Raw genomic sequence first — 13,097 nt, forward strand, 5'->3', positions numbered from 1 at the left:
ACACCGCGTCATCACCTCTGCGGGATGAGACAAAAAAAAAAATGAGTAAAACTGTGCCCAAATAAGGATGAAAAGTGCCTCCCCAAAGGAGAACAAACACTGAAAGCGCTGTTCTGGTACATCGTGTACAATCAGGCGAGCAGACTTAGCCAACGAAACAACACAGCTTACAAAACCACAAGATGTTAATGGATTTTAACCTGTCTAGCCAATGCAACCCCTCCTGCAAGTTGCTGCCATGTCTCCTGGGCATTTCAGTGACAAGCAATCCCAGCAAAGCACAAGAAGCATCATCTATCAAGACTACACCAACCTGAGGAAAACAAAAGCGGCCTCATCTAGAACCCTCCATGTGAAAAAGTCTAAGATAAACTAGGCCATCCATGACTGATCCACACAAGAAACCAAGCTAAAAGAATGAAAATTTAATGGCAACAAAAAGGAATCAAATACCCCTCCTCCTACCCCAACTACGCTTAGTCCCCCGGACCTGAAGACACTGAAGACAGCTGACAAATGCCCATTAGCTTCTGCAGATTTCCAGATTTTTCCTTCTGCTTTGGGCACCACACTCAATGTTTTCAGCAGTGGTCTCACTGAATTCACAGGTCATTGTCTTACAACTGAAGACTCAGTTTCACTTTTTTTTTTTTTTTTTCCTTTATAGGCCACTTATAAATGGTAAGTCAGGTGCAATTCTGCTGAGAAGTGATAGTCTGGTCGGAGCTGGCAGTCTCAGGTTTCACCCACCGAAGACAACAGACCTCACCTCAAAATACATAGCACATTAAAGAATAAAAACATTAGCTTTGTTATAAAAGTGTGGAAGATGTGATTGGAAGTCCTAGGAATTAGAGATACAAATGTGCTTATGTACAAGCATCTAAAATTAATGATGCTCTTATCTATGGATTTTCAGATATTATTTCGCTGTTAGTTCAAGGCTAACTTTCTGAAAGTTGGTTTATTAAATATTAGGACAAATCCTAAGCGGCCTTTTTAATGCTTATATATCTCAACAGGCCTACGCCTTTGTGCTAGGGGATGAAAGCAACATCAGGCACTTCATTTCTGCAAAGCACTTGCAGATCCTCACATGAAAGACACTTTGTCAAACAAACTAATTTCAGGTCTTTGACTTCAGGTAACTCTCGTTCATCAAAAAAAGAAAGTCATCCACTAACTTCAGAGGCAGCTTTAGTGAACGCAGGCTTCAGGATGTCATCTTTCAGGAACGGTTTTGAAAAACAGAACCAGCTCCTGAGGGACACTAAATACACGCAACAGACCAATAAGCTCTGCAGGATCCCAGCCTCTGCTGGGATTTAACCCATGGACAGCAGTACAAGGAACGGCCTTTTCTCCAAGATGGCCAAGTCTTGCCTTGACTACGTAGATGTGTGAACTTTAACACCTCTACTTCTCTTGAACGTTACAAAATAAATCTCGTAAGTAGATTTAAGTCCTGCAAACCTGAGCCCCCACAGGTTTAGTGGCAATTCGTGCTGTAACAGAACCTTCCTCTGATTTGGGGCAGGTCTGAGGGGTTGGGGGTGCCCCTTGTTCCTTCTCAGCATACCACCTCAGAGCAGCTTACTTCAGTGCAAACTGATGATTTTTTTTTTCTTTTAATCTTCAAAAGGCAGCAAATTGTTCAACACTGAAATAAAAAATAGAGTTCTCCAAAGCCCCCAGCACACCACAGGCTGCAACACAACCGGGACAAGTTCACTGCTTGGTAGGAAGCCAGTGGTCGGTGGCTGTTCAAGACAAGAAGGCTCAGAGTCAACAGCAGCACATGGAGGAGACTCAGCTCTCATAATGCCAACAGGAGACTGGCTACTAAGCCTTCACACCTCTTCAAAAATGCCTCTCCTCTGTCTTTTAATAGGCATTTGCACAAGTCTACTCAGAAGCTGAGTCCAAGCAGGCACAGCTTTAGCTGGGAAGAAGTCTCAGCCGTTACAAAGCTGGCCCTTCTCCAGAAGAGAGAGCATCTGGCCACCAGCTGTCTTAAGAGGACAGCAGGCTTAAGGAAGAGATCAGGGAAAATTTGAGAAAGGAGTAGACAGTGCTGAAATTTGTCTTGAAAAAAATACCAGCCTTCCTCTCTGATGTCCAAAACCTTTGCCCTCATACATTCCTCATCCTCTTCTCTTCCCAGCTCTGAAGCAGGTTATTGGAAATTTGCCCATCTGGGAGAACGCAGATACCATTTCTGGGCTTGGGATGGGATCCAGCAGGGCTCCAGAGTAACAAACTGGGAAGTGTGGAAACTGGCAGTATGGGAGACAAAGTGAAAATATGAGGGAGTTCAGGAAGCTAAGGGAGGGTCTTGTGGAGTGGCAGAAGGAAAGACCTGCAGTGAGGCAGGGCAGGATGCCTGCAAGTCCTCAAATGTTACAGCACTGGGCTAGTGTAAAAAAAAAGACAGATGAAAGGCACCAAAACAGCCCTTCACTCATTACAAGCTGGAAAGTTATGATAAAAACAAAAATCACAAGTTTTTCTACAGATTTTGTATTGTTTTTCCACCTCACCTGGAGTAGCTGGAGAGCACAGAGGTCATATTTTCCCTCAAAATTTGTAAATTATCACAACTCATACAAAGACTAAAGAAGCAGAAGGCCATTTACTTTCCAAAATGATAATACCATCTCTCTACAAAATGCTAATAAAACGCTCTGATGGAAAGAGCCGTATCTGATAGGGATGGTATTCACGGGCACCCACCGAAACTCATGCTGCTTTTTAGATTAAAATTACAACAGAGCCCTTCCTCCCAGCCCCAGATTAATGGAATGGAGAATCCATGCATGAAGCCACATATAATAAAGCCAGGAGATTATGAAACAGGCTAGAAGACGGCATCAGAATTGAAATTGATTTTGATGAAGTGGGGAAATTGCCCCAATTAAACCAGCACAAATTTAATAAAGACAAGTCGAAAGTGTTATACTTCATGAGGTGTAGTAAACAAATGCACACATTCAAATGGGAACCCCTGGGAAAGGAGCAGTAATTCACCCAGGAATTATAACGCAAGGTAGAGTAGATCAAAGCCATGGGATGTTCTTGTAGAAAATATTCTGGGATATATTTTCTGATATGCTCTACATAAAACTCCTGAGAAAGCCACTGTGCTTTGCCTGTTACTGTGTAACTTCCCTGCAGCAGCAGAGCATTTTGGGGAAGCTGGGGAGATGAGGGGAAAGACAGCAAAATTCAGAGGCCTAGAAAATATTATTGAAGGGACTTGGAAAGACTTATACTAGTGAGGAAAGTAGGACAGTTCCTCTCATACATAGAATGATCTTATAAAGAGGCTGTGGATCATCAGCTCTTCCTGTCAACTGGGACTTGAGGGAAAAGTGGCTTGCTTTGCAGTAGCGAATTTCTGAAGAGTCTGATAGGAAACCCTTCTGATTGTGAGGGTGGTGGAGACTCTGGATCCCTGTCACTGGATGGTTCAAGAGCCCGCAAGCTGCATGTCGTCTGCTGTGGTCCAGCTATACCTCACCCAGAGAAATGAATGTCAGGGTTACACAGAGGCTGGCTCTTCTACTGCCAAAAGTTATGGGGGCTGCAGGTCAAAAAAGTACTGAAAATTGTGATTTTTTTTAAGGTTTCTTTCAGCTACCTATCTATGATTTTGGGATTACCTATGTTTTGAAGGGCAAAAGTAATTCCCTTATAATCAATAGCTGCAATCCCTTCCTGTAAGAGCTTTGAACTTGGGACGTGACACTTGTGGCTACCACTGTAACATCCAACGCCAGACTGCGGGATGAGGTCTGCTCCTGCCTAGTCGTTACTAGCACGGGAGGATGGCTCTCCTTGGAGGAGGAGGCAAACCGAACAGCAACAAGCACCCCTGAGTGTTGTCGCTGCATCAGCCTCAGTTTTGCTCCTCTAAGATGGCAACGTCCACAGAGAAGTGGCCGTTACCTAAATGTTCCCGACAACATCTCGTGTGGACATTCACTGTGCAGGAAAAAAAAAAAAAAGGTTTAATAGAATGACATGCTGTGTCTCCGCGACACTAGTGGCAGTTTAGACGTTTTTGCAATTTGTTGCAGAAACTGTACAGGCTTTAAAAGACCAAGCACACAGGAGGATTTACACCTCAGAGTGATAAAACAGCTCCCTACCGTGATGATAACTAAAGCCAAAGCTATGTTCTCTGAGCATGCCAAAAACTATCACCGTGGAAGAGCAGCCAACGTAGACACTTCAACAGAAGAACAAGAGGTTACCAAGCACTGCCAAAATAAAACTTCTAAGTCTATGAACTGGGCACAGTTTCTGAACAGCATGCTAGAAAATAAATATATTAATGTCATTTTTTGCCATGGAAAAGGCAATATCTTTGCCTAAGTCTTGCTGTGGTTTTCTCCACGTTTTAAATCAAACAATTCATGAAAAGTATCATTCAAAGACAGAGCATCAGGAATGTTGTGGCACGTAGCAGATTTATCTTGCTAACAGTACGCTGCAAAATAAACGAAGCTCTGACATCAAATCGCACCCCCCCATCCCACCCCACCCAAGCCCTGCATTGTAGATAACCTATACATTCTCAGGATATAACGAGAAATCATTCTATAGTACATATTTAATTATAATTTAAAAAAACTCTAACTTGGACACAATCTCTGGCCAGTAGCAAAGTATTGACACGTTACTAGAGTAACTGTTATTATCCCTTCACTGTAACAAACAGACATCAGCATCTCGAGAAGGGTCTCTGGGGGTATCATATCACAAACAATTGCACTGGATAAAATAATATGCTAATTTCACAAATGGAGTTTGACAAGAAGTAACATTGCATTTGTCTTGGCAAAACGAAGCACGAACAAAACATTTCACAGGTACAGTTACCATGCAAATGCATGTTGAGTTTGTCATTGTTTTTAACCCCAAATCACAATTAGCATGCAGTTTTTCCTGCCCCCCCAACTACTGTATTAGAGATAGTCTGGGTAATGTACCTCTTTGGTGTAACCATAGCCTGTCAGGCAAGATTATACCACCTTAGGAAAGAATACAAGCAAAACTCGATCATATGTATGTTTACACAATGTACATTTTAACCATTTATAAAACAAAACATGTTACATAGATTCTCAAACACAGCTCTGTCGAAAATGAAATTTTAAGCTTAAGAAATAGTTTTTAAACTACAAGGCCACCCCATTATTTTTTTTATGAACAATTTAAAAAGTTCCCACCCCTAAAAATCTGCCAGTATTATTTCCTCAGTTGCGACAGTCTTACCCACTCTCTAACACAACTGATCTTTGCTCAACAGCAGTAACAGTTCTTACATTTCTTAAGTGTACGAGATAATGGACTCCAGGACAGACATAGTTCTTAAATGCGAAACACTGGGACGAAACCGCCTTGAATGAGTAATTGGTCGATTCAGGTGTTCCCTGGCACCACTGCTCAGGCTGGGGCTTCTGCTGTTCACTGATGTGAGTTCTGGCTTTTGTTGGCATCTAGCTCCACGACCACACTTTCATGTTCAGAATTTGAGTACAACAGCGATGCACTGGACGCTCTGGTACCCCTGTTGCTCAGAAGCATGCTGGAGCTATGTTTTCTGCATTCCCTCATCCAAACGAGGCTGTGGCCTCAGCACACCGCCTTTGGCCAACACAGAACTATTTGGATGCGAAGTAGAATCTATTTTTTTTGAATTTGTTTAAGCAACTGCAACAGGAGACTTAACTTGCAGGGTCTTTATTAAAGCATTACCATCTTCCTCAGCTTTATACAATGGAGCCCTTTGAAGAAGACAAATGAATTGACTGAATCCTTGTAGCCAACGTCCTCTGTAAGTCCTGTAGTACATTTTGACCAGATGTTTCTCCATTCTTGTCATACAGCAGCTGTTTGAAAGCTTCGTTTTCAATGAGGACCATCATGTTTTTTAGAAAGTAGCCTTCACAATAGGAAGATAGTTCTGTGACTCCGAGAAACTACAAGAAGTGAAATTAGAGAAAGATAACCGTTCTGATAAAACCTGGTCAGCAAGTACAGTGCATAAGAGCTGCACACAAACAAATACACGAACTAAACCTTTCAGACAGGTACAGTAACACTTAAAGATCTATATGTTGGGAGGGGGGCAGGAGGTAATCACACAGTATTTTACGCCTGTGATTCTGGTTATAAGTTCCACCTTATAAGGCCCTGGGTGTCCAGGGCTGAAGCTTTGGTCCTTTGGAAATTGGTACCAGTTTTACCACAGAGTTCATTAGACCCATGATTTCACACCCTAAACCTATAGGTTTGGGAAGAACTACTAGAGCCCAAGTTTCATGAATGCCAACCTTCCCAAGAGTTGGACCATGACTGCAGAAACCTGTCACGCAAACTAACAGCCTTGAGGGATCTTTGGAGGAGAAACGGAGGCTTGCAGAGCATGTGCCCTGGGCTGTCAATATTCCTCTTATACTGAACACTGTGGCTGGGCAGTAGGCAGGGACACCGTGAAGCGTGAGCAAACCTTGCGTGTGTAAACACGACTGTGTGAGCAAACCTCAAATGACCCATACTGGTCATCTGCTGGGTGACCAGCAGTGGTCATCACCCACTGGCCAGCTCCTGTGGTTATACAAGGAGTATAGCCATGACACTCTACTACAGGAGTTATAAGCTGTGCAAATGTACAGAGCAGGGCTCAGCCCATCCTCCTGCCCAGGTAAGCTCCTGCTGGGGCTGAGCTCTGGGAAAAGCAGGAACTGTTGGCTCTGGGGTGCAGCCAGAAGTGCCAGAACTGCAGGGACATTTCATACATCTGGGCCCAGACTGGAGCAACTGCACAGCAGCGTTACCCAGCACCACATTAACATCGTGTTTGGAACTAAGAATGGAAACTGCTAAAAAACAAAAAAAGAAAAGAAATATAGATTAGGACTAGGTTGGACCTGTCTTCCAGAGGGAAACTGGGTTTCAAACCACACAGGTTTTCATCAAATTAAGAGTGCATTATTTTGCACCTGGATGAGATAGTGTATGTATAAATCGGTATGTATTCTCCTCTTAAACACCATTCATCCCTATTCATTATTTCAATATATTCACAGCATTGAGAAAATAATGTATGTTTCTTTTCTTTTTTTAGACTTGTTCTGAGGCCCAGATTGCAAATTGTGCTAGCACTGAGTGTTCTGGGTATGTATTTGAAACTCCAGTCAATTTTGTTGGGAGTTTGAGGCATTTGTGTAAAACACAACTGGTACCCAGTGGTAACCTAGATGATTCTGTGAACAAAGAAGTCACCACTATAAATCCTATTTGCCTGGTTACTTCGTCTGGTTCTGGAGGCAACATGAAAATGAAACCCTAGAAGTGATACTAATCGGAAGGCTGCCTTTGTAGGTGTTGCAATCCTAAGAATGGAAAGCCACAGATGATTTAATGCTCTCTGTTCAGCTTTTAAACCATGAGTGTGAGAAAACCCACATTCTCTCACCTTCCTACCAGTACTTCGCCTCTTTAACCCAGGGCTCCAAACACTTGTTCCTACAGCTCCTCCTACACAGCTCACCACCCTGCTAAATGCTCCCCTTCTACAACATACGCCCCCACCACAAACAGCCTTCCAAATCTGTGCTCACTTCATGCTGCGCTTCCACCAAATCAGGTCTTTCTTTCAATTATGATGAGAAAGACTGGGCTCCCTGTGTCTCCAGGCCAATCTGCTCACACATCTTCATCTGGAAAAGTAGGTCTCAGCATCACTCAGCTTCCTGGAGGTCTTGCAAAGTAGCAAGGGCTAGAAATGCTACCTACAACAGGAGCAAGTTGCTCAAATCCATCACCTGCTCCTGGCTGACATGGTGGTTCCTGTCTTCGGTGCCGGCTCACCTTATTCCCATCCTCACTGCTGCCTTACATGAGCTCCTTCCACACTTCAGAGAGCAAGGAAAGGCAGACAGTTGGCTGGCAAGCTTCGGCTGACCTGCCTGTGAGCTCCCCTGGCTCATGAGGCTCATCTGGCCTCTTCCACCACATACCATGATCTCATATACACATAACAAACCCATGAAGCTGCTGTGTGGTGGGAGCACTCTGAGCAGAATGAACTGGGCTCAGATTGGTAACCTGCACATCACACAGACCAGGAGCAGAGATGGACAAGTCTACTCTGCCAACTGCACAGCAGAGAGGTATCTGAACTAGCTTTAAATGTGTTAAAGTTCTGGAAACAATCTAGCTATAGCAGTACGAAGCTTAGCCCTGGTAATTTACTGGAAGCAAGGTAAATTGGCCCATGAAGAGCTCTAGGGTGATGTAGCTTAACTAATTCCAGAAGCCGGGACTTCATTCACAGCTAGCTTAGCTATCCCTGCAATGCACTACGTGTCAATGCAAACATGACCCTGGAATTAAAAGCCTCTCAAGGAAACCATTTCCACTGACTCCACTGAGAGACGCAGGCACAGGAAACTTGAAGGCTGAGGCCCTTACAGGCAAAAAAGGAACCAGATTTAGCCACAAATGCTGGGTTTATTCAGTCCCAGCACTGGCAGTGTAGAAGACCCTCAGACAAGTCTAAAGCTTGGTGTAAGAACGTTCTTCAATCAGGATACAAAAACCAGCCACATTTCAAAATTCAAAGAAAGTATGTGATTTTAAAACAAAATTATTCAGTTCACTTTTAGTAACAGTAACGTAAATTGAGAAGTTCCCACATGAGCTAGAAGACAAATTGAGTATTTTTCAAGATTCCTGCACTGCTGATTTTATTTCCTATTACAATAAATGGACCTGCAAATATACCTAATTTCTTATTCTTCAAGAAGTGGAACTTTATGCTATTTCAAACACTGATTGCATGTTATCTGTACATCAAGACCTAACATTACTAGTTGCTGTAGGAAATACCTGAGGGTTGGAACAGAGGTCAGATCTGCAGGGGTTTGAAGCAATCTGCAGGATTACTCTGTTCAATCAAACCTCCATGTCACACTGCGACATTTTCTCTTTCATACAGCCCATACAAGTTATAGAAAAATCATTTAAGGAATGCTTTAAAAATATTTAATTACAACTATATTTGTATCATTTTCACCTTCCAAGTGAAAGTCTAACCACTAAGCAAAAGAGGAGGAGAAAAAATGAAACTAATCAATGTACAATCACCTCCATCAATGACCTAAAAGAGTTTTTTTGGGTCAAAAAAAAAAAAAAGCCATGCTTTTATGCCTGATGGCTCTCTAGCTAAGTAATTTGACTCCAATAAGAAGCTGGGAAACCTTCTTCTCCAAGACATGAAACTCTCATTACTATCTTTGCATGGCTGTAAGACACTGCACTTCGACAATCAGGCATTTTCATATATTGAAAAGTTATCACCAGCATTGAATATATCACCCCTGTGGGCTTCAGGCAGGAGAAAACAGGAAATTTTAATGGGAAAATGCAGCCTAGAAGGTGAAAAAGAGACATCTTATTCAGTTAGGTGATTCCTGTTGAATAACTCAGCAATTAGGGTTGCTGTGATAAGGGATAGGTCTTCCACATGGTAGTACACACAAGTAGAGTTTGAACCATTTAGGAAAGGGGGCAAGAACTTTCCACAGACGCTCTTAGATGTGATTTAGGACTGTAACTCTACTAGGTATATCTATTACAGTCCCAATAAATTAATGGCAAATCTTAAATATGTAACAAACATACTAAACATATGACATATGTATTACTACTTAGCATAAAACTGACCTACGAGTACGAGGACAGACATATAACATGCATGAGTAGTTATTTTTACCTTGGCATGATTATAAATATCTACGCAGTTTTCTGTATTAATGCTTTTTGCGCAAATGATCTCACAGTGTCGTTGTAAAGCTTCAAGCTGGAAAAATTTAGCAGCAGAGAGAAGCTAAAAAAAAAAACAAAAGAAAGGAAAAAATAGTCAAAACTGCTGAGTGGCACACATTCAGAACTTGCTTCTTTACTGCTTCATTATAATTTTTCTCTGCCCCTGCTTCAGTTTGAATGGAAGTACTGACCCTTGACAGTCAGTCAGAATGAGAAGGTTGCTTGGTTGCTTTAACCCCTCTCAGTCCCCTCTAGATCAGCCTGTACATGGGGAAGGTGTACATGGACAGACCTCCAGGGGCTGTTGAGGTCCACATGCTGACTTTGAGACGGGGTTGTGTGTATGTGTCATGAAGGAAGTGTCAGCTTGGAGAGTCTTCGGTCACTTTGCAAATGCGACTCTGCAAGGAGAGACCTGCAACTACATTCCAGGAAGAAGAAGTTTGGGTTCAACAGCTCCCTAAGCTCTGGCTGAAACAGAGCACCTGGGTTAGATGTGGGGATGTCAGCAGAGGGGCCAGGACCAAGAGTACAGAAGAATTCAAACCAGATGACGATAACTGCCCTGGGTAGTCTTAAAAACCTAGAGAGGCAATAAACTTCAAACCTGTCACCTCAGCCAGCTCGAGGAAATGGAGTCAGATCTCCATATGCTCCTTGCTCTAGCTCATCAGCAGCAGTAAGGTCATGTCTAGGCCACGGGAGCTCAAACACTGCCTGGCTCCAAATGGAGTGGGTGTGCAGCGGGATGCAACGCAAACATGGGAACCAGCTTGGTGCAAGGCGATGCCTAGCAGCACTAGCACAAGGGTAATGTGTCCGCATCACTGCGCTGGCACGGCTCTTGTGCCATCAGGACTCCAGCTGACCTCTCTCTTTGGCCCTGCACCCGCCCTATGGGTATGCCGCCTGGACTGGCGCTACTTTGGGATCTCTGCATGTCACTGTATGTGGGGAGCATGACCTGAAGCATGCAGGGCGAAAAACTGGCTTAAACTGTGATTTCTCTCCAGCTGATTTCAATACTGCTTGGATTTCCCCTATTGCTTCTTTTATGTCCTTTTCCAGCTGAGGAAGGGGATTTCATCATCTTTCCATGGTAGGTTACCACCTCTGGCTCTCTGCTCTGGCTTAGGATGCAGGCTGGGGTTCTTCATTGCTTTACACCTTGCTCTAACCCAGCCAAGTCCCTTAGGCCAAGGCCTTCAGGCATTTATATGGATCTTGTCATCACGGACCCCAGGACTACATGACAAAGAGCCTTCCTGTGATTCCTCAGCACTAGGTAGGAGCACTGGGGAACAAAACCCCGAAACTGCCATGACATTATTATTCTGATTTCTCCTATGCAATCCGTTCAAGTTCTGCTTTAATCCCATAAATAAATCCAAGTGCTGGAAATCTGCAGTGCTGATGTGATAGCAGCCAGCTGGCCTCAATTATGAATTGCAGCAAAGATTTCTGTGGAGTATTTCTGGCACTTCTTGTTATCATATTTGTAATAAGGCAAGTTGCTAAATGCAGTTCTGAAAGATAAAGCCAAATCCTATTCCAGCTGCCTCTGTGGCTCAAGCAGTCATGTGCTGGTTTGTAATTACTTTAAACTGTGAGGAACCGTGGCCAGATCTGTTATCAACAGATCAATCAATCAGCCATACATTCTAGAGTCACAGAAGTTTTGAGATGTCACAAAAGTAGAGCAAGCAGCCAGCTGAACTGCAGCACAAGCTTTTTAACAACCTAGGTGATTACATATGCATCTCTATAAAGTTGTTGTGCTATCTAGTCTGAGACTCGCTATTTCAGAGAGGGTTAGAAATTCAGGAGCTTTTTTCAAAACTGCAAATGAGAGAATCAGCGACCTTTTCCTATAAAACTCAGGAAGTCGATGTGGGTATGCTTAGTTAAAAACCCACTGCTTCCACTGGCGAGGGATGATTTCAGTCCTGACTAGTTCCATCCTCCAGTTGCTAGCAGGATTCATACAGATGCCCCTGTACCCATCAGAACTGGTTCAACCTGGCCACTTGTACCCCAAAGAAGAGTTGCTCCCAATTTCTGGTTTGCAGCACTTTGTTGAGAGTCAAGCTTCGCATGGATGCCCCAGACAATAGAGTCATAGGGACAGATTAACTTATGTAAGCAATAATAAAGGATCATGGAGGCAGACCATACTTTGTACACTGATGATTACCAGTTATATAAGTAGCTCTGCTTTTAGTATTTACTGTCCTGTATCCCTTTTGGCTGCCATAATTTGGTTATGGTCAACAGGAAAGCTCCTCAGAATGACTACCAAGAATTTGCTCAAATGTGTCTTAGTTCTGTTGAGTTGGAGTTATTAGGTTGATCATAGCTGGTATTGACAGTGCACACTATATGGAAGAGCCTGACTTAACACCCATACAGGTTATGGGTGTGTGGCTATGCAGAAGGATCCAATGGGTTTGGAGTGGCTTTTGCAAATGGGTACAGTGTCACTGGACTTTCAACACCCAGTGAGAAAGCAGCAAAGAAATCTCTGTATTTCAGTTAGCAGCTTAATATTTTATTCAGAAAATGAGACAGTCACATGCTTGAAATTGAACTAACTGCAGTGGGATTTCTTCTGTGGTTAAAGTCCGGTGCATGCCCAAGAATTCTCCAGAGTGACGAACCAAATTGGATCCTTTAATACTGCCGAGATAGGTCTGGACATGTAAGCCTGAGCTAGTAAGCCAAAAGTAAGAGTGTTGTAGAGAAGGTGACTGGCCCAGCTCAACAGAGCACCTCACCTATCAGGCTGAGAGACAGAGAGAACAGAATACTATGCTGCGGGAGTTGGTTCCAGATATTAATAACACCAGCTTTGCACTTCCTTGAAAGAGCTTCTCAAAGCATCTAACTAGATGTTTTGATTTCAGATAATTTTTTGGCTCGATGGTCTTGATTTTTCTACTCTTTCTTTTGTGACAGTCAACTTCATGCTGGCAGAAATTACCATAACAGGGGAACAGCAGAGCTGGAAGGAGACTGAGTGTCTTCTGCAGGACTGTGGACAGCCTAAGCACTCTGGGCACTCAGTGAGGGATGGAGGTGGCTCTTACAGGACTGCTTATGTCTTGCTCAGTGGCCTTGTGCCCTTGGGGCGAATGATATACAGATCACTTAGCATTGCTCCCATTGCAATAAAGATAAATATCTCTTACCTCCATAATTTCATTGTTTTTAATCAGGAGTGACTCTGCACCTCCATAGTAAAGATACTGCATAACCAG

At 43.2% G+C, this 13,097-nt stretch overlaps 1 protein-coding gene across 3 annotated transcripts in view; it reads right to left on the reverse strand.

Moving 5' to 3' along the window:
- Window positions 1-4,739: 4,739 nt before the first annotated feature.
- The window catches only part of ABTB3 (ankyrin repeat and BTB domain containing 3), a 166,234-nt gene continuing 157,876 nt past the window's right edge, over window positions 4,740-13,097 (reverse strand). Inside the window, exons 15-17 of one of the 3 annotated variants that reach the window (XM_035569243.1) lie at window positions 13,029-13,097; window positions 9,788-9,901; window positions 4,740-5,987 (exon numbers count right to left, since the gene is read on the reverse strand). In XM_035569243.1, coding sequence (XP_035425136.1) covers window positions 5,778-5,987; window positions 9,788-9,901; window positions 13,029-13,097 — 393 coding nt within the window. In that variant the 3' untranslated portion in view covers window positions 4,740-5,777. Of the gene's footprint in view, window positions 5,988-9,787; window positions 9,902-12,406; window positions 12,550-13,028 lie in introns of those variants that run through there. The other 2 variants (XM_035569245.2, XM_035569244.2) reach the window with 2 other exon arrangements.

The sequence above is a fragment of the Cygnus atratus genome, chromosome 1, assembly GCF_013377495.2.
Source record: "Cygnus atratus isolate AKBS03 ecotype Queensland, Australia chromosome 1, CAtr_DNAZoo_HiC_assembly, whole genome shotgun sequence".
Classification (NCBI taxonomy): domain Eukaryota; kingdom Metazoa; phylum Chordata; class Aves; order Anseriformes; family Anatidae; genus Cygnus; species Cygnus atratus.